Source organism: Dermacentor variabilis, chromosome 1 (genome assembly GCF_050947875.1).
Source record: "Dermacentor variabilis isolate Ectoservices chromosome 1, ASM5094787v1, whole genome shotgun sequence".
In the NCBI taxonomy this organism is placed as follows: Eukaryota; Metazoa; Arthropoda; class Arachnida; order Ixodida; family Ixodidae; genus Dermacentor; species Dermacentor variabilis.
This window is the reverse complement of record NC_134568.1, coordinates 133,561,654-133,585,123: the sequence shown is the minus strand read 5'-3', so window position 1 is coordinate 133,585,123 and position 23,470 is coordinate 133,561,654. Positions and strand designations below refer to the sequence as shown.

The following is a 23,470-nucleotide window of genomic DNA, read 5'->3' as shown; positions in this document are numbered from 1 at the left end:
ACAACATTTGAAGTCTGGCGAATCAAAAGGAAAAAACCACGTGCTCACTTACGGTTGCAGCACCCTGCCATCTGGTTCATTGGTCCGCTGTTCCCGGTTCCTCAGGACTCCTTGGGTCGAAGGCTCGCTCTTCTTCGCTACTCCCAGTTCCTCAGGACTCCTTTTTGGACGAAGGCTCTTCTTCGCTGTTCCGGGTTCCTCAGGATTTCTCTCGACGAAGATTGATCCGTAGCGCTGCCGCTAGTTGTTGCATTTGGAGGCGATCCCACCGCTGGCAACCAGTTGTAAGAGTTGAGGAGGACGTCGGGGTGAAAAACTTGGAGGTTTATTTACATTATTTACAGTGATACGACCAATAAATTAACAGTCATAGAGTCATTACGGGCCAGCAGCAACTCGGACGCTGCGGCCCGTGGCAAGAAGCTCGAAAGAGGTGAATGAAGGAATACCCTAGGAATGCTCTCTTGCTGCTCCCGGTGTGTGTCTTTTAAGCCCTTCGGTGTCTCGAAGTCACGTCAGGTTCGGCCAATCGGCGAGCCCGCACATGTGACGCCATTTTCGGCCAATCGGCGCCCGTGCGATTGTGACACACCCGGCGGAGAGGGTCGCTCCTTGGGCCCTAAATGTCCGAGGACTTACTTCTCTCTGCGGTATTGCCTTCCCCGCTTGCAATGCGCCGTCACAATAGGCGGACGGCGGCGATGGTGCCAGGGTGTCACGGTGCATTACAGCCGTCTTGCTTCGGGACCTACTTTACCTGGAACATTACCAGGCTCTCGCTTCACTTTCGGGAAGAGTCAAGCAGTGAATAGCTCTACCTGCGGCACACGAGGTGGGGGACGCCAACTCGTTTGCACGTGCCGCGCCTCGGGAATGTGGTATACGTGCTTCTGCGCTCCTTAATTAGCTGTGGCGCGATTCGATGTCGTCTGGTGAACTCCAAGGAGGCTCAGGAAAAGGTCCCGTATCTAACACTGGCAACTATACTTATTGTGCTAGCTGTCCCAGTATTTGCTGCGCAGTTTGTAGGAAGGTTTCCAGTTTTGTTTTTTCGCACTAGGGATTTTCTTGCAATATTTAAGCTTTCATGGGCAGATTCCACTGTATATGAACAAATATACGATAGACAGTTTCGTAAAATTAACGACACTACGCAAGAACAAAAACATACGCATTCATTAATTATACTTAGCACACCAAACTGGTATGTATTACCCAAAATGTCTCGCGGCCCCGATTAGACACAGTTACAAAGTCAAATTGCGAAATTGTGGATGAAGACAGTGCGACTTCGCAAGAAATTAACAGGGGAAATGTGGCAGAAGATAGAAGAAATGAACAGTCGACCTGGTGAAAGGTGTGGTATACTCAAAAAGCTTGCTACCATTTACATGCAATGCCTCATGACTTAAATCAGGGACTTCGAAGTGTGCCCTCGTTAAATAATTGCTGAGGTATAGATGCTCCCGTTACAAAATATTCACGCAGGCAATTTCGAATAGAACCAGCACAACCCCTGTTTCCAGACAGACGAAACTGAGAGTAATTAGAAATGGATATTTAAGAATGACATAGCATCGGTGTAATCAATCAGGACATTGAGGATTCCGCTGAACATAACGATCGTAGGCATATGAACTTCACAGCTTACGGAAAACACTTCCCTATCAGTAAAGGTACAGCCGTCATGTAGTCATTGCCTACTTAAGCAGGAGAGCAAGCACAAGAAAATTGAGCAACGCAACGGGTGCCAAGGAAAACTCTTTCAGGGTAGGTAGAGGATTACGGGGCGTGATCAGAGTAAAAAATGTTCAAGTACAGGATGGAGCCGGTCGGCGCAATATAAAAGTCGTTAGAGGTCACTTTGTGAGGGCTCGGTCCTGCAGTAGAAAAAAGATAGGCTGATGTTGATAGCTTGATAATATCCGGAAATACTCTTAAAGGGTCCCTCACCAGGTCTGGACATCTTGAGCTGACAAGCGCAGAGCATACATTGCGCATTAACGATCATGCCTGCAAAGTATTACATCCCCACGCGCCGCAGCAAGGTCTGAAATTTCAATCCGAACGCCGCTTTTCCTTCTCCACGGAGCCACTGCGCTTCAAGCCGGATGATGACGTATTTGCATGCCTGCGCCTACGTACTGGTGTCCGCAGTGTGACGATGCTCGTGGTGACACGTCACTTCGAGAATTATTCAAGAGAAGATCTGTTATCTCTGCGATCTGTAGCTTGAATTGACGAATTGAAGTTTAGAGAAATAATAAAACGTACAAACGGAATGTCTGCGTGTTTTTTTGTTTTGTTTTACTTCGCACCGGAGCAAAAGATATGTACTTCCGCTTCGTCTGCTTGTTCCCATGGTCGTGCAGTCAGGTGCGCAGGTAACGAAACTATGCCATTTTCTACCTTGTTCCAGCGCGTTATCATAATTTTCTATCCGCTTGTTCTGCTTCAGTATTCGTGTAGAATTACATACCAGGCAGAACATTAAAATGAGCTTGGTCTTAGACGAAGGCCAATGTACTTATATGGAGCGCGCGGGTGACGAGGCTCTTCTTCGAGTGACTCAAGGTGGAATACCAATGTTGACGGCTCAGTATCATTGGCGTACAGTTATCAGTATTTAGGGTCATTTGCCAAGCTAAGCACCAAATAGTTGTTCATGATTTAGTTTAAGAGCGATGTGATTATCAGATGAGCAGATTTGACGATAAATAGCGTAATTTAGGATGGCAGTTTGTTAACGAAAACGAGAAAGAGTAAGAGTCCAAGGACACATCCCTGCGGGACACCGGCACAATAAACTACTGAGAGGAGAGGAGTAATTACCATTGATAGTGAACTGCTCTCGACCGGTCACAAAGGAGCAGGAAATAACATTATTGTGTGCTCTGCGAGTTGGTGGGGAGAGCCAAAGGCCCCGCCTAGGTGACGGCCAGGAGTTCGTGGGTCCTGGCGGCATCCTCGGCCTGCTGGACGGTCCATATATAGTTGATCCTCGAGGGCGGGGCTGAGCAGCGCGGCTTCCCAGCGCGTGCGAAGGCTGCTGCTAGAGGCCGCGTTTTCTTTATTGTTATATATCCCTCGGCATTTCCATAATACATGCTCCAGAGTGACTCTGGATTCACATGTGTTGCATTTTCCGTTGGATATACATCCAGATATATGATGTGCCAAAGCGCAGGATTCGGATACGTCCTAGTCTGTAACTTCCGCCATGCGACAGACTGCTTTTTTGTCAATTTAGTGTGAGGTCACCGGAATATGCCCCTTTTAACTTATAGTGTTTCGTAGTGTCATTATATGTGGTCATTTTGTCCTCCCATTCCCACTCATTTACCGCACCGTCGCGTGCGGAGGGTGTCGGGGCGTCACTTGGGACTGCGGCTTGGTCCGTAAGCCCTCGAGCCGCGTCGTGTGCCGCCTTGTTCTTGCCGTCCTCCGCGATGGTGTGAGCGAGTGCCGAGGTGATGTATATCTTTCTTTTGCAATTTTGGTCTCCTGCAAGAAGAATGCGTAGTGCCTCCGGGGAGATTCGGCCATACGCAAAGTTTCTTATTGCCGTCTGAGAGTCGCTGACTATCACGGTTGCGTTAGTCTGAGCTACTGCGAGCTCTATGGCTACTTCTTCCGCTATCTCGTTACTTGTGGTGCGTATTGTCGCGCACGTCTTGCACCGTTTCTCCCTATCGATTACGGCCGCCGTAAACCCCCGTCTGCGACTGTATCGAGCCGCGTCTACAAACAATCCGTCCTTGTCGCTGCCGAATTTCATCTGTATTTGCTTCGCTCTGTTCTCTCGTCTGTCCTTATTGTGTGCTGGGTGCATGTTCTTTGATATGGGTGCTATTACCATTGTTTCCTTCGTCTCTCTCGGGATGTCCACCTTGACACCATGCTGTGTGTGGTAACCTATGTCTAAGCTCGCTAGGATGTGTCTGCCTGCCCTAGTCTTAGAGAGGCGTTCATATTGTGCCGTAAATTGCGCTTCAATGAGCTCGTCTATCGTGTTGTCTAGGCCTGACTGCAGCAACTTGTCCGTGCAGGTGCTGATCGGTAGCCCTATGGGTTGTTTGTATATTTTCGGAATGAGGCATTCTAGTTTGATCTTTTCCGCGGCCTGCCATTTTATGTACGGGCGCTACGTATCATCATCATCATCAGCCTGGGTACGCCCACTGCAGGGCATAGGCCTCTCCAATACTTCTCCAACAACCCCGGTCATGTGCTAATTGTGGCCATGTCGTCCCTGCAAACTTCTTAATCTCATCCGCCCACCTAACTTTCTGCCGCCCCCTGCTACGCTTCCCTTACCTTGGAATCCAGTCCGTAACCCTTAATGACCATCGGTTATCTTCCCTCCTCATTACATGTCCTGCCCATGCCCATTTCTTGATTTCAACTAAGATGTCATTTACCCGCGTTTGTTCCCTCACACAATCTGCTCTTTTCTTTTCCCTTAGCGTTACACCCATCATTCTTCTTTCCATAGCTCGTTGCGTCGTCCTCAATTTGAGTAGAACCCTTTTCGTAAGCCTCCAGGTTTCTGCCCCGTCGGTGAGTACTGGTAAGACACAGCTATTATGCACTTTTCTCTTTAGAGATAATTGCAACCTGCTGTTCATGATCTGAGAATGCCTGCCAAACGCACCCCAGCCCATTCTTATTACTCTGATTATTTCCGTCTCATGATCCGGCTCCGCCGTCACTACCTGCCCTAAGGAGATGTATTCCCTTACCACTTCCAGTGCCTCGCTACCTATTGTAAATTGCTGTTCTCTTCCGAGACTGTTAAACATTACTTCAGTTTTCTGCAGATTAATTTTTAGACCCACTCTTCTGCTTTGTCTCTCCAGGTCAGTAAGCATGCATTGCAATTGGTCCCCGGAGTTACTAAGCAAGGCAATATCATCAGCGAATCGCAAGTTACTAAGGTATTCTCCATTAACTTTTGTCCCCAATTCTTCCCAATCCAGGTCTCTGAATACCTCCTGTAAACACGCTGTGAATAGCATTGAAGAGATCGTATCTCCCTGCCTGACGCCTTTCTTTATTGGGATTTTGTTGCTTTCTTTATGGAGGACAACGGTGGCTGCGGAGCCGCTACAGATATCTTTCAGTATTTTTACATACGGCTCGTCTACACCCTGATTCTGTAATGCCTCCATGACTGCTCAGGTTTCGACAGAACCAAACGCTTTCTCGTAATCAATGAAAGCTATATATAAGGGTTGGTTATATTCCGCACATTTCTCTATCACCTGATTGATAGTATGAATATGGTCTATTATTGAGTAGCCTTTACGGAATCCTGCCTGGTCCTTTGCTTGACAGAAGTCTAAGGTGTTCCTGATTCTATTTGCGATTACCTTAGTAAATAGTTTGTAGGCAATGAGAGTAAGCTGATCGGTCTATAATTTTTCAAGTCTTTGGCGTCCCCTTTCTTATGGATTAGGATTATGTTAGCGTTCTTCCAAGATTCCGGTACGCTCGAGGTCAAGAGGCATTGAGTATACAGGGTGGCCAGTTTCTCTAGAACAATCTGCCCACCATCCTTCAATAAATCTGCTGTTACCTGATCCTCCCCAGCTGCCTTCCCCCTTTGCATATCTCCCAAGGCTTTCTTTACTTCTTCCGGCGTTACCTGTGGGATTTCGAATTCTTCTAGACTATTTTCTCTTCCATTATCGTCGTGGGTGCCAGTGGTACTGTATAAATCTCTATAGAGCTCATCAGCCGCTTGAACTATCTCATCCATATTAGTAATGATATTGCCAGCTTTGTCTCTTAACGCATACATCTGATTCTTTCCAATTCCTAGTTTCTTCTTCACTGCTTTTAGGCTTCCTCCATTCCTCAGAGCATATTCAATTCTATTCATATTATACTTCCTTATGTCAGCTGCCTTACGCTTATTGATTAACTTCGAAAGTTCTGCCCGTTCTATTCTAGCTGTAGGGTTAGAGGCTTTCATACATTGGCGTTTCTTGATCAGATCTTTCGTCTCCTGCGATAGTTTACTGGTATCCTGCCTAACGGAGTTACCATCGACTTCCATTGCACACTCCTTAATGATGCCCACAAGATTGTCGTTCATTGCTTCAACACTAAGGTCCTCTTCCTGAGTGAAAGCCGAATACCCGTTCTGTAGCTTGATCTAGAATTCCTCTATATTCCCTCTTACCGCTAACTCGCTTACCGGTTACCGCTAGCACTACGTGTACTTATTATTCTACTTATTTCTACTATTACTATTCTACTATTATTCTACTTAGTATTCTACTTATTACGAAGGCCTGTATTAACCTGATCGTGTTTTCCTCTCTCGTCCCGCTATGTTTGTTTGCTATCCTTCTGATTAGCCTCATGATTTGCACTACAGTTCCCTCCAGTCTTCTGAGGGTTTCTCCGTTGTTGCCCTTGGCTTCAATGAGGAGGCCCAATACCCTGATCGTATCGACCTTTGGTATGGGTTTCCCATCGGCCGTCTTTAACTGTATCTCTTCTCTATGGGTGAGATTTTTCCTGTAGTTGCCTGGTTTGCGCCCTCTAAGAGTCGGTCTGTACAGCAACAGCTCCGATTTCTCTGCCGAACATGTTAGATATTTTTCGATTGTTTCGACCGCTGTTTGAAGCGTTTGTTCTATTTGTCGGTCACTTCCGTTTCTCACCCATAGGGTGATATCATCAGTGTATAAGGTATGATTGAGACCCTCGATATCTTGTAGCTTGGCTGGCAGCCCGATTAGCGCCAGATTGAATAGCATCGGTGATAAGACCGAGCCCTGTGGCGTACCTGCACTGCCTATCTCTATATCCTCCGAAACAAGGTCCACAATCGTGATCTTTGCCTTTCTGCCCGTTAGGAAATTGCGTACATAATCGTACGTCCGTTTTCCCAGTCCTAGTTCTCCTACTCTATATAATATCGTTGCATGTGTTACGTTATCGAAGGCCTTTTTTAGGTCCAAACCGAGAATTGCCTATGTCGATCTGCCCGAATCGTCTATGATATGATGTTTTAGTTGTAACAGAGCGCCGTGCGCTGAGAGATTTCTCCTGAATCCTATCATCGTGGGTGGGAGCGCGTCCCAGTCTTAATTAAATATTATTCTTGAAGCTTTATAATGGCGCGTGGGCATATCGCGCAGCGATAGCGCACAGGCCCGCCTCGGTCTGAAAAGACCGGGCTTCAGGACACTAATAAAGTTTTGTGAATGAATGAATGAATAGCGCACAGGTGCATACCACTACAACTACGGCAATGGCAAATCGAACGCTACCAGGACGACTGAGTAAGGAAGAGGGTCACCGCCAAAGAGGGTTGTAAGAAAGGCTTCCCAGTCGCAACTTTGGAACCTACAGAACGTTGCACCGTGTTAGCGATGTGAATTTTTCCCGGACTGTGCGGTGTCGCACCGGCGTCACCAGCACTCCTCAGCGATGATGCATATTGTTCGCATGAAGCCTTACTTTGCGCGGTAATGCAATTGCGGCAATTGCGGCCTGACTTTAGGTCTCTTTTTCAAGTTTACGCGTCCGAGAGCACTCTTAGTTGTCCACTGCAACGCATGCGCGCCGTGCAAGTGTACGCAAGATATTTTCTTTCTTTATATTGTTTCGGGAAGGAAGAAGCGTGCGTCTATTTACAATGGCTTTTAATGGCTGAGCCAACGAGCGTATAGCAGCGATAATACTAAACTCTTCTTCGTCGTCTTTAAGACCACCATCAGCGTCCTCTTCTTCTCATATTACCGACTGCGACAATATTTACAGTTTCGCGAGGTCCCTTGAAAAACATGTGTTATTTTTCTCTTTTTGCGGCCGAAACCAAAGTAGTTAAGGGCCCGCTTGCTCTGGCTCGAGGATTCGCGCTATTTTTGTCTAGTCCACGCTGTTTTGTCGGCCGGTGCAGGACCCTTTTGTATCTTTGTAATTGGTGACAATATTCTAGCTAGTATCAAGCGGAAGAAGTGGAGTTTTGAAGTTGGCATAATGCTTAGAACCAACCAGTGGCTTATTAGGAACTACGGGTGCTATTTAGGCAGGGAAACGCTGTCAAGAACAGCAACGGATTAGGTAGTGTGACGACTCGGATGAGGAAACGTGCGGGGATAGGATGGGGGGAATCAATTGACAAAAGACTTTGGTATATGGAGATCATTGGGAGAGCCTTTCGTTCTGCGATAGAGGACTACGATGACTATAGTAATGATGAATAATGTAAGCCTCGTAGGAGGATCTCTGCACAGTGGAAATTGCCGAATTGATGTTAGCACGTCCAAGTAAATGCAACACATATCAAGACATTTCGAATTGATGGTACATTTGACATTGCGTTGCAGTGTACGTGCTACTTAAAGCTCACCTGCAGAAATTGTGCGATTATCTTGCAGAAGCGGCCATATGAGATTTATCTGCGCTTCCCGGCAAGTGTAAGACTTTCCAGTTTACATAAAAGAATTATGACGAGCAAAAAAACATTACTTCAATACTGAAACTAGACTGGACATCGCGTAGAGCCTCTTCTCCTGATGTCAGTGTTTTGTTAGGGCGCGCATGTTACACTAATAGAAGCGCTCGTGGCGACAGCTCTTGACAATGTCTTCGATGATAACAAATGTCAAACATCTTTTATCACTGAACTCATCTTAGTGAAACAAAAAATCATGGCGTTTTACGTGCCAAAACCACTTTCTGATTATGAGGCACGCCGTAGTGGACGACTCCGGAAATTTTCGACCACCTGGGGTGTTTCAACGTGCACCTAAATCTAAGTACACGGATGCGTTCGCCCCCATCGAAATGCGGCCGCTGTGGCCGGGATTCGATCCCGCGACCTCGTGCTCAGCAGCCCAACACCATAGCCACTGAGCAACCACGGCGGGTGTTTGTGAAACAAAAACATTTCTTTGCGAAAGTTACGTTGCTACCAAACCATTATCCGCCCGAATATGCGTTAAACACAGTTGCTCATGGGAATAAAAAGGCTGTATACATTTCTAAAGGCAAGTTGGCGGTACGAGCGTTGCTGCTCCCCTGCTGCAATGTTTTCTTCATCATTTGCATGAAAGCAGAGAGAGAAAGAGGCAAGGAAGGAAAGGCAGGAAGTTTAATTACACATTGCTCAGTTTGCTACCCTATATATGGGGAGAGGGAAAGACAGTGAAATAAAGAAACATCGCGTGTCATACCGTAAAAGCGTTTAAATTATGGGGTTTTACGTGCCAAAACTACTTTCTGATTATGAGGCACGCCGTAGTGGAGGACCCCGGAAATTTTGAAAAACTGGGGTTCTTTAACGTGTACCTAAACTAAGTACACGGGTGTTTTCGCATTTCGCCCCCATCAAAATGCGGCCGCCGCGGCCGGGATAAGATCTCGCGACCTTGTGCTCAGCTGCCAAACACCATAGGCCGTATAGGCCATTCGCAATTGGTCAGATGTTTTCGGGTTGCGTCCACTTCACCTGTTTGTCACAGGACGTCGCAAAACCGCGAAAACTCACGACGTCAAAGTGACGTGCAGGCACTAAGGACGCTTTGATAAGCCGAAAAAAAAATTTTTTTTTTTTTTGCATAGCCAGAGACTGCCCCTTTCCGAAATGAATCGAAGATGGCTGCCCGCCGATCGCTGGTCCTGGCTACTTCGAGCTGCAGGGGAGATTGGATTCATTTGCATATAACAAAAAAGTTTTCGTCGCAGCATAAGGTTGTCGAGCCCTTTGGGCACGTGTACGACATCTCTTTGCCAACTTTTCCTTGCTTAGGATCCGGTTTAGCGGCAATTAAACGATGCACAAATACTGCATCGTATGTAGTCGATGCATGGTTTGCCAGGAATCATCACTATTCTTATCGTGTTTACAATTACGACGAAAGTACAAGTAAGGGGACGTATTCTGTGACGATCCATTTGGCGATAGCATTGTCGTGATGCGCGCGCATATTGGCTGGTTCAGCAAAATCGGATGAGCTGATTGGCTGGTTCAGCCTTACGTTAAGCGAAGGCGATAGTATCGCTGAAGTGATTATCGTAGAACACATCCACACATCAGGATTGTTTTGTTCCTGGTTTCATTTACTTCCATAAGTTGTCCGTTTAGTTCTACACTACACTTCATTACGAAGCACTCGAGAATACATTTCTGTCATAAGTACACTATCACGTAGATAGGTGCGATGCTGTTTGAACACTGTCAGTGTTGATTTCAAAGGCACAATAGTTCTAGAGCTTTCCAATTATTCCAGCTTCTTCATCGTTCATGTCATTCTTTCGATATGTTGTTGCACTGGGCGCACTGGATACTCACTAACAAAAACGTTCGGCTCTACTTTTTCTTTATGATAATAAAAAAAAGAGATTCAGACACCGTAATAAGGAGGGCTGCTACTCTTCTTTACATATAAGTACTTGGTAGGTAACGAGGCTCTGTGACACTCGATCAGCAAGTTCGATTATGTCTTTGACGCTTAACACTTACGGCTCCCCCCGCCACGTTGTACGTGGCATAATTGCTGACCGTTTGTCGTTTGTTGTAAAACGTTGTTATGCTAGGTAACTAACTAGGTTGTTAACGAGGCAGCTAAATTCACCGAACACTGTAAATAGAGAACCAGGAAAAGGAATGCAAACACCCATGGCAACAAGTCCGCTGTAGAAAAGAATCTTGACTAGCTAGTTGCGCAGCGAGGATATATTTAAGCATGTGAATTCTATATATAAATGTCCTTTTTTCCTTAATATATGGAGGTATCCCATACAGACATCTAAAACGTTCTCCTTATGCCTAATGTATTCCGAGTTGGTATTGTGAAAAGCACCAATTGTAACAGCACCTCATGTAATGTCCCCAATAAGAAAGTTTTAAAGAATTCATTGAATTTAGGGGTTTTACATGCAAGAACCACGATTTGATTATGAGGCACGCCGTAGTGGGAAAAGCCGCATTAATTTTTACCACCTGCGGATCTTTCCCGTTCTGCCAATGCACGGGACACGGGCGTTTTTTCATTCTGCCCCCATACAAACGTGGCAGCAGCGGCACGCGGATTTGATCCCGCGACCTCGTGCTTAGCAACGCAATAGCACAGCCGCCAAGTCACGGAGGCGGTTGAATTTTTGAGGCAATATCAATCAATCAACGATGTGGCATTGAAAACACCATGAAGCTCCTGTTGTGTGACTGCCCTTCGTACCATGACTACAGGCACCTCTGCCCTGTTTAAGGAAAAACGGCGTTCGGATTGAAATTTCAGACCTTGCCGCGGCGCGTAGCGTGTCATACTTTGCAGACACGATCGTTAATGCGCAATGTATGCTCTGCGCTTGTCAGCTCAAAATGGTCAGACCTGGTGAGGGACCCTTTAAGAGTATTTCTGGATATTATCAAGCTATCAACATCAGCCTATTTTTTTTCTACTGCAGGACCGAGGCCTCACAAAATCACCTCTAATGACTTTTTCTTGCGTCGACCGACTCCGTCCTGTACTTGAACATTTTTTACTCTGATCACGCCCCGTAATCCTCTACCTACCCTGAAAGAGTTTTCCTTGGCACCCGTTGCGTTGCTCAATTTTCTTATGCTTGCTCTCCTGCTTAAGTAGGCAATGACTACATGACGGCTGTACCTTTACTGATAGGGAAGTGTTTTCCGTAAGCTGTGAAGTTCATATGCCTACGATCGTTATGTTCAGCGGAATCCTCAATGTCCTGATTGATCACAGCGATGCTATGTCATTTCATTTCATTTATTTCATTTATTTACCTTAAAGACCCCACTAGGGGGTATTACATAAGGGGTGGGTGTACATAAAAAATAAAACACTCAAATTTGTGACGACAGGCACTCAGTCACATTGGCAGAAAAAGATGATGGACAGGTGAGAACGACGATATTGCGAGGAAGGCTGTTCCAGTCTTTGGCTGCACGAGGAAAAAAAGATGCTGAAAAATTAACAGTTCTCATACGTGTACGGGAAACTTGCAGTTGGTGACCAGTGCGAGGAGATATGTATGTGGGTGGTGTTATGTAAGGGGCACTGTTAAGTGATGAATGGTAAAGCTTATAGAATAGACAAAGTGTTGCTATGCGTCGGCGGAGGGATAAAGCTTGCAGCCCAGATTTCGCTTTGAGGGCGGTAACACTGATTTCGTGAGAATAAGATGAGTGAATGAATCTGGCGGCACGATTTTGTACCGCTTCAAGGTCATCTACGACGCATGCTTGATGTGGGGACCATATGGCTGACGCATACTCAAGTTTTGAACGGATAAGTGACTTATAGGCTAGTAATTTTACTTGTTGGGGAGCGTTACGAAGGTGACGTTTCCGAAAACCGAGAGTTCTATTTGCCGATGATATGATGTATGTAGTATGTGCATGCCATGAGAGATCATTGGACAAAGTAACGCCTAAGTATTTGAACGATGTTACTGCTTGTATAGGTTCGTTAGCAATTATGTACGGGAATGTAACGGGGTGCTTTTGGCGAGTAATGGAAAGAAGTTTACATTTAGTCGGATTAAGGGTCATTAGCCAGCGGTCGCACCATTCCTGGACACGGTCTAGATCATGCTGAAGTTTTGCTGCGTCGCAATGATTAGAAACTGATCGGTAAATTACACAGTCGTCAGCAAACATACGGATTTGGCAAGATAAGTGTTGAGGCAAGTCGTTAATATATATTAGAAATAGGAGAGGACCGAGAACAGAACCTTGGGGTACACCAGATGTTACAGGAACAGGGTCAGAGGTATGATTATTAACAAGGACGTGTTGGGACCGGTTAGACAAGAATTCCTTGATCCAAATCAGAATGTTGTGGTCCAGGTTTAACTGGTTTAGTTTTAAAAGTAATCGTTGATGCGGCACTTTATCAAACGCTTTTGCGTAATCTAAGAAAATGGCATCAGTTAGTATGTTGGTGTCGAGGTTAACGTGCAAGTCATGAATGAAAATGGCCAGTTGGGTCTCGCATGAGAAGCCCTTTCGAAAGCCATGCTGAGATGGATGAAAAAAGTTATTTTTATCGAGAAATGCCATGATATTAGAATAAATGACATGCTCCATGATTTTGCACGGGACGCTTGTTAATGATATGGGGCGGTAATTTAGCGGGGAATCTTTTTTACCAGATTTGTAGACAGGAACAACCTTCCCCACTTTCCAATCATTTGGCAAGTGACCTACAGAGAGTGAATGAGAAAACAAAATACACAGATACGGATATTCTTGAATATCCATTTCTCATTACTCTCAGTTTCGTCTGTCTGGAAACAGCGGTTTTGCTGGTTCTATTCGAAATTGCCTGCGTGAATATTTTGTAATGGGAGCATCTATACTTCAGCAATTATTTAACGAGGGCACTCTTCGAAGTCCCTGATTTAAGTCATGAGGCATTGTATGTAAATGATAGCAAGCTTTTTGAGTATACCACACCTTTCACCAGGTCGACTGTTTATTTCTTCTATCTTCCGCCACATTTCCCCTGTTAGTGTCTTGCGAAGTCCTACTGTCTTCATTCACAATTTCGCAATTTGACTTTGCAACTGTGTCTAATCGGGGCCGCGAGACATTTTGGGCAATGCGTACCAGTTTACGGTACTAATAAAAATTACTAAATGCCTATGTCTTTATTCCTGCGCAGCGCCATCAATTTTACGAAACTCTCTATCGTATATTTGTGCATACACAGTGCAATCTGTCCACGAAAGTTTAAATATTGGTAAAAAATCCCTAGTGCGATAAAACAAAACTGGAAACCTTCCTACAAACTGTGCAGCAAATACTGGGACAGCTAGCACAATAAGTAGAGTTGCCATTTGTGATGCAACTTAACATCTTCCGGATAAGAGGTCTTCCCAAAATGCCAGAACGAATAGGGCGCACAACTGAGGCAAGCACAAGCATATTTGAATTATGGCGTAAAAGACGCCAAACCACATGAAGAAACGACAGGACAGAAATAGCGCCACTCGTCACTAAGTTTATTCAGGGAATGCAGGTACAGGTGCTAGCAAGCGCAAGCATATGTGCTCACTCACATCAGACCAGTTAGCTACGAAAACAACATTTTCGGCAGGGCAATTGATAATCAGGACAATAGGCCATAAGTGAAGTCGGCAGCCGAAGCAGCCGGGCGTGGGAAAAGAACTGAAGTGAACAAACTGAGACTTGAACATGCATTGAGCGAGGTAGTTTTTTTTTTCTTTTTGCCTGTTGTTCTGCTCGATATTGAGCGCGCAGTGAGCGAGAGGCATTGAGCTGCAGCGAGGTGAGGAAGTCGGAGACAGAATATTCAAAGAAGTCGGCTACGCAGAAGTTCACAAAAGTACATTCCCTTGTATGCGTCATTTTATACTAACGTTCCCGCTATGAGCGTTTCGTTTTGCATAACATTTGCATTGAACATTCGCGCCGTCATCCACGAGAGCTTCGCTGAACACTGATTCCTACGTAAGCGTGGGATGCGCGCAATTCGTAACAAACGAGTAGCTACGGAAACCTTATCAGTTTCTAATCCAAGGCCTCTTCGGCAATGTGGAGTGTCGCTATAGATTGCATCGATGCCATTCTCATTAGCGGTGGCACCCATCGTGCAATGGGTTCTGGCAGGATTTTGTTCTTTTGTCTTCAGTCTTTTTTTTTAATCGGTAGTCGCGCGTTGTTGTGGCTTGTTTTCTCCTGTTTTCGTCTGAGAGGATCTGCGGGAAGGAGGAAGCACAGAGGCGCACGAGTGCCGTCTACTTTGCTCGTTACTGTCTCGTCCCGAGTTGGACACCAAACTACACACGGCGGCGCTCGTTCCTCGCATTTACTAAGGCGGCGCGTGTGCTTCCCGAAGCATGCCCTCGCAAGCTTAGCCCTTTGCCAAGCTCTCCATGGACGTGTTCTTCTGGTCGAGCCTGCGCTTTGCGCCGCTCATTGCTTTGTTCGCCATCCTCACCTGGGCCTTCTTGCGGCACCGTGCACGGGCGTCGGAAGATAAGAAAAGGGTAGGGCTTTCAATTTATTCTGTAGATCGGTTTTCTACTTGTTGTACGTGTCCCTGTACTTAGCGAGTACTAAAGTTCAGCCTTAACCGTGCGCGTGAAATGCGTTTTCGCCTTTATTCACGGTAGTGCTTTCCACGGGCTCTTCAGAATAGTTGCACCCACCGGAAATTATTGTCGGCCCAATTTCTTTTATCAGATACCCCAAAGACATATATGGGCGTTACAAAAGGAGATGTCAGTACATCAAGGCTGATTACAGTACTCGTTCAAACACATCCTACAAGCTAATGAAAAAGAACACAACGAGAAAGCAGTATAAAGGAAAGCGAAGTACAGGCATTTCGCACATTGGTTATAAATTATCAAATAAAGGTAGGTGGCAGGACAGGGATGGGGAGTGAGTACGCAGCGGTGATGTTGTTATGACATTGTTAATGACTACCATGGCTGAAACCGCAAAGTCTGAAGAAAGACGCGACTCTTTTTTTTATTCATTGGGGTTGCTACGAAGCATCACTTGGGGTTTAAATTAAGTGTAAGCATGAAGGCCAGTTTCATGCAGTTGCAACAAAAAATACTCGACTCATGACGAGGTTCTTTGCCGTGATATTGCACCACTATTATTCATCGTGTATGATCTAGGGAATATCAATGCTATCAATGCGCGAATTTAATGACATTAGCGGTCACTTTAGGGGCTCATGGCCTGACCTTTTCACCGCACCGCAGAGAGACGTTCGCTTCGGCTTTCAACGAGTAAAGGCCCCTCCATGGACCCTTTTCTGTTTTTGTTTGCATTGCGGACGTACAAAAGAAATCTTTCCGATTGGCCAGTACAATGAGGCTTATCTTCCTGACCGAAAAAGGAAAGAAGAAAAATGTGTGCCCATTTCATATATGGTACATGCAGATCAACCACGACTTAGCCGGCTGCAAACATTGGTTACGTGTGCCAGTAATCAAGTGATGAACCTAGCGCTATAACGCGCTATTTCTACTGTTGCACTTTTCCAACTGTTGTTGCGACCTTCTAATTTGTTGGTGCTGCTATTTATCTCTATTCGATAAACATGTAGTGTACTTTGTTTTTTATGCGTTTTCAAGTTTAATGTGTTGTCTCGTAACCTTATTTCTTATGTTTCCTAGTTGCTTATTAGAAGCATTTCATAGCTGACCAAATCCTTGCCTGACATTGAGCATACACTGTTCCCTCTCCCTGATCATGCTTTTGGGGAAGGTCGTCAATGAACGCGGCAAACAGTATCTGTTCCAACGCTGACCTCTGCGGTACACCATATGAAATAGTTAAGAAGCTAGACGACACATTTCCAACGTGTATACGCTCTGGTACTGTTCCTCAAGATAGCTGTAAAAGAAAATTAGAATGTTCTACGAAATCCATAGGCTTCCAGCTTCCTTGGCAACAATCTGATGATAGACGGTGCCGAACGCTTTTCTTAACGCCCAGAACAATTACTCTTACTATTTCTTTGGTACTCAGAAAAGTCTTAATGTAGTTTGTCACATCAATAACTGCCGTTCTAGTTTATTATTTCGACAAATACAGTGCCGCAGTGGAGCTGAATTATTACATTTTTTAGAAACCTAATAATCGCTTGGATATAAGCTGTTCGAACCATTTGTTAACGGTTGAGAGTATCGAAATCGGTCTGTGGTTTTCTAACATGATTTAACCATTCTTAAAAATGGGAGATACCTTAGCTCTTTTAAGTGGATTAGGATATGTACTAGCGTAAAAAGCGTAATAAAAAATGTGCGCCAGATATACACAGAGAAATTCTTCATTAGATTTCATTAGACTCAAGGATATCCTGTCACACCCTGTGGCTTTACAAGTTGGTATTGAAATACTTAGAGCCATTACTTCTTCAGCGGTAAGTTAAAGACAAATGAGGGGAAAAGGAAGCAATCTTGTTTGCTTATTGTAGCTTTGAGTCAGCGTATAAATTATTTCCAGGCAGCCTGCAATAACAAAGAGCCTAACGCCACTCATGAATGCGCCAAGAAATACTGCAATCAGCCGATCAACCCTTGGATGACGCAAAGTGCCTTAGAGCTATTCCGCATCAAGGAACATAGGCATAGAAAGCAAAAGGAAAGGAAAGATACTGTTTGCTACAGAAATCTATAAAAGCAATTCAGGAGCAAATTATTAGTGCTTCTACGCCACAGTGAGAAAAGGGTGTTATAGATAATCCTACTATCATCGCTAGTCAAATGAGCCCAAGAGAGCTGTGGGAAGTAATAAATTTTGTTAATGAAGGTATTACTCAGGAGGCCAGCTTCCATAATATATTCGCGCATCGCGGACAAGCTTTCTCGACGTGAAATTCTATCGGTACGTGCAGCTGTTTGACAAAGCGATTTGTATTCTTGACGCACTGATGAAGCAATTAAAAACGCTATTCGTGAACCCGTATGATTCATATAATGTTCGATACGAAATGTTAGAGTGATCGAATTTAGGTTTTAGTTATAGTCTTCACATACGAGTGCCTCCTTATTTCTAGCGTCCAGCTCATCTAACATGCTTTCTAGTGTCTGAAGAAAAAAGAGACTTTAGAACTTGGTGAACGGTACACCAAGCCGACGGTTATCCCAAAATAAAATTCAATAAATAGCGCCTCATATTGCGGTGATATATTTGTGGTTAAACGAGAGATGATTATAATCCCTGGGGTTGTGCTGACAAATAGCAGAGCTGTTCAAACCTTTCTTTTCCTAAGTCGTAGAATGCAACCTAAGTTGTCACCCAGGAGGCTCACAGATTCCTCAGGCGTAAACTACGTCTTAGTCCGAGCAGTTATATCCTACTGAAATTTGCGTAAACAAAGAAATTTCTGGAGACTGTTGATATGTCTAATAACGCCATGGATGTTGGAGTGTAACAGTGAAACATTATTACATATCGAACACCTGTTTATTTCTTCATTTGTAGCGGCTTGGATTTTTTATTTGCAGCGGCGACAACGCACAAGGTGTAAAACGAATCAATTGTAGTAAACAAGAGCAGATCACCCTGTTTATCTGCTCCTTTCATCTCGCCTGTCGAGCCGTGATACTTAGACGCGAAGACGCACCATTTGTGTTCCTTCATGACACTGAGAGTAGGCGGCCACTCGGTGCTCTTATAAACATAGAATCTGTTCAGCTAACTTTAATATTGCGAGCACACGCTTCAGTGTTTATAGGAGGATGCAGTGTAGCGATCGAAAACTATCCTGGTTTCGTTTCCCCTTGGGTAACAGGTTGCAACGAAGGTGCACAAATTGTCCTGACAATCACCTTTCCCTTCCTCGGACTACAAGATGTTGAAAGCGTGTCTGTTCCAGCTAGAAAAGGCGCGAGCACATGGACAAAGAAACGCAGAAGACAACGCTGACCTATTAACCTATAACTTACTCGACCTGTGCGTTTCTTTTTCTTGCGCTCGCGTCTTTACTTGCTGGAACAATCCCACTTTCATCATGCATCAAATGGCCCAGAAAACTACCCTACAGGAGGTTACTTACTGATAACATAACATATAGAGTTCCTCACTGTCAGGAATTAGGCAGATGTAAACACTCCAATTTTTTAAGTAAAAATTCTGCCGGCGTTTACTAACGCGTTTTGCCCAGTATTGAAGTAGCGGCTTCCTAGAACCTGAAGCACACAACCATCAATTAATTCAACAGTCTATTGCATTTGCGCAATTGTATACGCTACCTCTAACAAGCTCTTAAAATCGGCAACAAATATTTTGAGTAAAAAAACTGTGATATCCTTGGGAGACTACCCATACGTTGCCACTTTTTCGATGTTCAATGGGAGCCTATGAATCGTTGCTTAATGACGGGAAACGTTCACATAAGGTTAAAGCATTGCATACTTGCACATGCAGTTGATTCCTGCCCGAAGGCGGTATCTTCAAGAGGATTTGCCGCCGGTGTATCCCAATGGCTGGTTTCCTATTATAGAGTCTCAAGAACTCAAAGTCGAACAAGTAAAGCGAGTCGACGTGCTTGGTAAGTTTTAGTGTCGGGGTATCGCTCTTTGAAGTGTCGTAGAAAGAGAAAAAAAGACTACAGCCTTGAGCAAATAGGTTAGGCAATTGAAAAAATAAATATAACAAGGTATCGAGGAATTATTCTGTGTTTTTCATACTCGATTTTACCTGTCTAGTCATTTGGGAGGGGAAACAGCTCGTAAGACGAGGACTAAGAAAGAACGACAACATATGCGCTGCCTACCAACGTTGTCTTTATTGCAACATGACAATATATATATGCAGAACACGCCCAACACCCCGCATGCGCGAACCATATCGCCAAAGACATAGGAGAAGGGCGAATAATCTATTTTAAATAAGTGGTTTTTCCCTCAAGAACGACGAACCTCAAGGCATGCAGGGGGCTGTGCATGTTCTACATATTTATTTTCTTGTTGCAATTAAGACAACGTTCTTAGTGACGCATGTGTTGTCGTTCTTTCTTAGTCCTCGTCTTACACCGTGTTTTTCCTCCCAAGTGGAACACCAACCAGCCCAATGTCGGTCCCTTATGCAGTCTATTGAAATATGGATAATTTTTATAGCATACTTCAAGCCATAAGCGTAAAGCCTTCATTCCTTGGGAATCGAAAGCCATAAGAAACGTCCTTTGAAACATGAGACAAGTTAGCAGACTTGGCGAATTCCTCCGACATATCACTTGCTGCGATAGCAGCCGGCTGTCACATCGGCGACGCCATTGTCCTATAGCTAATGTTTCAACGAACTTTCTCGCTATGCGTACGAGGCCTCCCTCGTTCGTTAAGGCATTGCCTGCAAACGTCGTACATACCTTGCTGTCGTTCCTGGGATAAATTACTCTAACCTTATAATGTCGCCTCACTGCAGCGGGCTCTCGGTTCGTTCTTGCATTCTCCAAGGAAAATGCAGTTGCACGTTTTGCAGTTCGATAACACCAGAACTAAGAGCCACGTAGCCTTCCCGATGCAGCAAGACAGTTTTAATCGGACAAAACGGTACACGTCCACATCCGGCCCGCAGCTGATCTGGCAATCTGGAGCCCATTTCGCGAGATGCGCTAATATATTTTCCTCTTTCTACAGGATTAGAGCTTGTCGCGTTTCGTACCGAGGACGGCATCGCACACGTGCTTGACGCCCACTGCCCGCACCTGGGCGCCCACCTGGGAGTGATGGGCCGTGTGGTGGGAGATTGCATCGAGTGCCCCTTCCACGGGTGGAGGTTCGACGCAAACGACGGCGCTTGCACCCACGTGCCTTACTCGGCCAAAGGTGCGCTGTTATCATCTTCTCGTAATAAAAGGCTTGGGCGCTGAGATTTCAGCCGTTAAACACGCTGCTACAGAAGGGTCCATCGTCAAGCCACGGCTTTCTTATTTATTATTATTTTTATTATTATTATTGCTCTGATAGACCCAAATGAAACCTGAGCAAAACACTTTTGGAGGTATCGATGGACGATTCTAATGAAAAAGATCTTGATATCGATTTCTGTAAACTCGTATCTATCTATCTATCTATCTATCTATCTATCTATCTATCTATCTATCTATCTATCTATCTATCTATCTATCTATCTATCTATCTATCTATCTGTCTATCTATCTATCTACGCAACAAGAGCTAGACCATGGTTAATAACCGAAGTGCACATGGCAATGCTAGCTGCACTCGACCATTTTCCTGCGGAATATTGTTTTATGCGTACCATACAAAAACGAAGCGGCTAAAGTACGCTTTCTGGTGCCTGTATTTTCGTCAAGACATTTAATTCAGAGCAAAACAATGCTCAGGTTTCTTGCCAGAGGCGTTTATACTTGTAGTGTCTCACAAAGTATGTGCGAAATTACATAAACATAGGGAAGACGAGATAATGAATTTTTTCTGGGTTACTTGTATGACTCATATACATTTGAAAATGACTCTAGAAAGTAATTAGACAAGTATTTAGTCAAATTAGACTAACTTTTCAGCCAGGTGAGCCGACAATTGACAGTAATGAAGACTTGAAATACGTCGTCCGAGCTGCTGATAACGGTTTCCAGAAATCGAAAAAGTAGACGCTCACAATTTTTACAGCGTATTGAATTCGGGCTAATTTCAAACATACACACATACAAAAATATTAAACCGAGAGAGCGAGAATCAACTTTTACTGAGCCCTTAGTGAAGGTTGGTGCGCGCTGGCACCAGATGGGGTGGAACCTTCTTCTCAGGTCCCATATGCGTCCAGCAGTTCCTGGCCCCTAGCCGCCAGCAGGAGCTGGGTCTGTAGGTCGGAGCTGGACAACAATGTCTCCCATCGCTCGGGGGGGGGGGGGGAGGGTTGGGGCTGGGGAGGGGGGGGAGGGATGATGGCGGGCTCTTGAGCTTAGTGCACTCTGCAAGGATGTGTGCTAGAGTGCCTTCCGATTGTCTGCAAGACGGGCATGAAGTGTCATGCTCTGCCGGGAACATTTTGTGCAAGAGCATGGGATGCGCTAGCGACCCCGCTTGCGCGCGTCGCACGATCGTTTGCTGCCTCTGGCTGAGTTGCGGATGCCGACGGGGAAGCCTACATCTGCCGTCTGTGTACATTTGGGTGATGTCTTTGTAATTTGTCACGGGGTGCGGCAGCTCTCGCTCGTCCTCGGCCTAGATTGACAGTTCTCGGGCATAGTGGTCGGCGAGTGCGTTGCCTTCCACTTGCGAGTGAGCCGGGACCCACACGAGCTCAATGGCCCGTCCCGGTGATTAGCGTTTTGTGAGGATCACTAGTGCCGCGGGAGACATGTTACCCTTGCGGTAGCTTGTGTAGGCGGTCTTGCAGTCTGTGACCACGGTCCTCACTCCCGGTTGTGCGAGCGCGAGGGCCACGGCCACTTCTTCGGCTTCGACTGTATTCGTCGCCCGTATCGACGCGCCTGTGACCAGTTTATCGATGGTGGTGACGACCGCCGTTGCTCTGGTGCCATGCTTGGGAAGCGAGGCGTCCGCGTAGAGAACCTCGGGGTCCTCTTCCAGCTGTCGAGCCAGTGCCTTGGTCCGCGCAGAGCGTCTGTCGTCGTTCGTGCCCGGCTGCATGTTCCGGGGGAGGGGCTTGGTCTTAAGAATGTATCTCCACGTTGTGGGGAGCGGCTCCGCTGTCGGTTGCTGTTCAATTTGCCATTCTATCTTGCGTAGGACAGCCCGGCCTTGCTTTGTCCGCTCAGCCTTACTCTCTGGTGGGACAGGTGTGCTTCCATCAGCTCTTCCACCCTGTTGGGGGCACCCATGTCCAGCAGCTTCCGCGTTCACGAGTAGACTGGATGGCCATGGCGAGTTTGACTGCTTTCTTTATTGTCGTGTTCAGCGTCTCGCGGTTCACCTTCGTAAGCTGGAGGTACGGGGCGGAGTACGTTACGCGTGACACGACGAATGCCTGCACCAGGCGCAGTGCGTCTTCTTCTTTGATTCCTCTGTTCAGGTTGGTGACTCTTCGGATCATGCTCATGACCTGCTCTGATGTGGTCTTGATTTTGTTGACGGCTGCGTGCGCCTTGCCGTCGCTGCGCAACAGCAGGCCCAGTACCCGGATCTGCTGCGTTGGCTTGATCTCTGTTCCGTCGATGGTGATAATTATGTTCGGCGGTGGCTCTTTCTTTGGTCTTCTGGGCTGTACAATGAGCAGCTCCGATTTCTGTGGAGCGCAGCTTAGGCCACAGGTCGTGGCATTCTCGTGGACGGTCGTTGACGCTCTCTGCAGGGCTTCCTTCGCCCAGGCATCGGACCCCGCGCGGTTCGTCCACACCGTTATATCGTCGTCATAGAACGCGTGGTCTACGCCTTCAAGCTGATTGAGTAGTTCGGGCAGGGGCAGGAGGGCCAGGTTGAAAAGCAGAGGCGACAGGACCGACCCCTGTGGGGTAACCCTGTCTCCGAGCTCCACAGGCTCGGACTGTTCCTTTCCTATCCGGATAGTCGCCGTTCTATTGGTTAGGAAATCTTTAATATAGCCGGAGGTCTTGCGGCCACACCTCGTCTTGCGCAGGTTCGCGAGCACGCAGGCGTGGGAAACGTTGTCGAAGACCCCCTTGAGGTCCAAAGCCAGTATACCCCGGGGCACATGCCTCGTTGCTCTCCTAACCACTAGTTCATATAATTGGGTAAGGACCTCTTGGGTGCTCACGTGCTGGCAGAATCCATACATGGCCGCCGGCATCTGACACGTCTCGTCCAGGTGTGCTTGAATTCTTCTGAGAACCATGCGTTCCATGACCTTGCCCACACAGGACGTGAGCGAGATCGGGCGCATGTTCTCGATCGTCAGAGGTTTGCCGGGTTTCGGTATGAACCGTACCTCGGCCTCTTTCCATTTTGCGGGTAACCTCGAGCTTTCCCAGGTTCTGTTGATGTGACCCAGGAGCCCGCGTGCCGCCGCATCGCTCATGTTGTTGAGCAGCTCGTATGTAATGGCGTC

At 46.1% G+C, this 23,470-nt stretch overlaps 1 protein-coding gene across 1 annotated transcript in view; it reads left to right on the top strand.

Moving 5' to 3' along the window:
* The window catches only part of LOC142572022 (cholesterol 7-desaturase nvd-like), a 76,668-nt gene that overhangs the window by 43,111 nt on the left and 10,087 nt on the right, over positions 1-23,470 (top strand). The window contains exon 2 of the mRNA XM_075680819.1: positions 20,116-20,304. Within this exon, the coding sequence (XP_075536934.1) occupies positions 20,116-20,304 (189 nt within the window). The remainder of the gene's footprint in view (positions 1-20,115; positions 20,305-23,470) is intronic.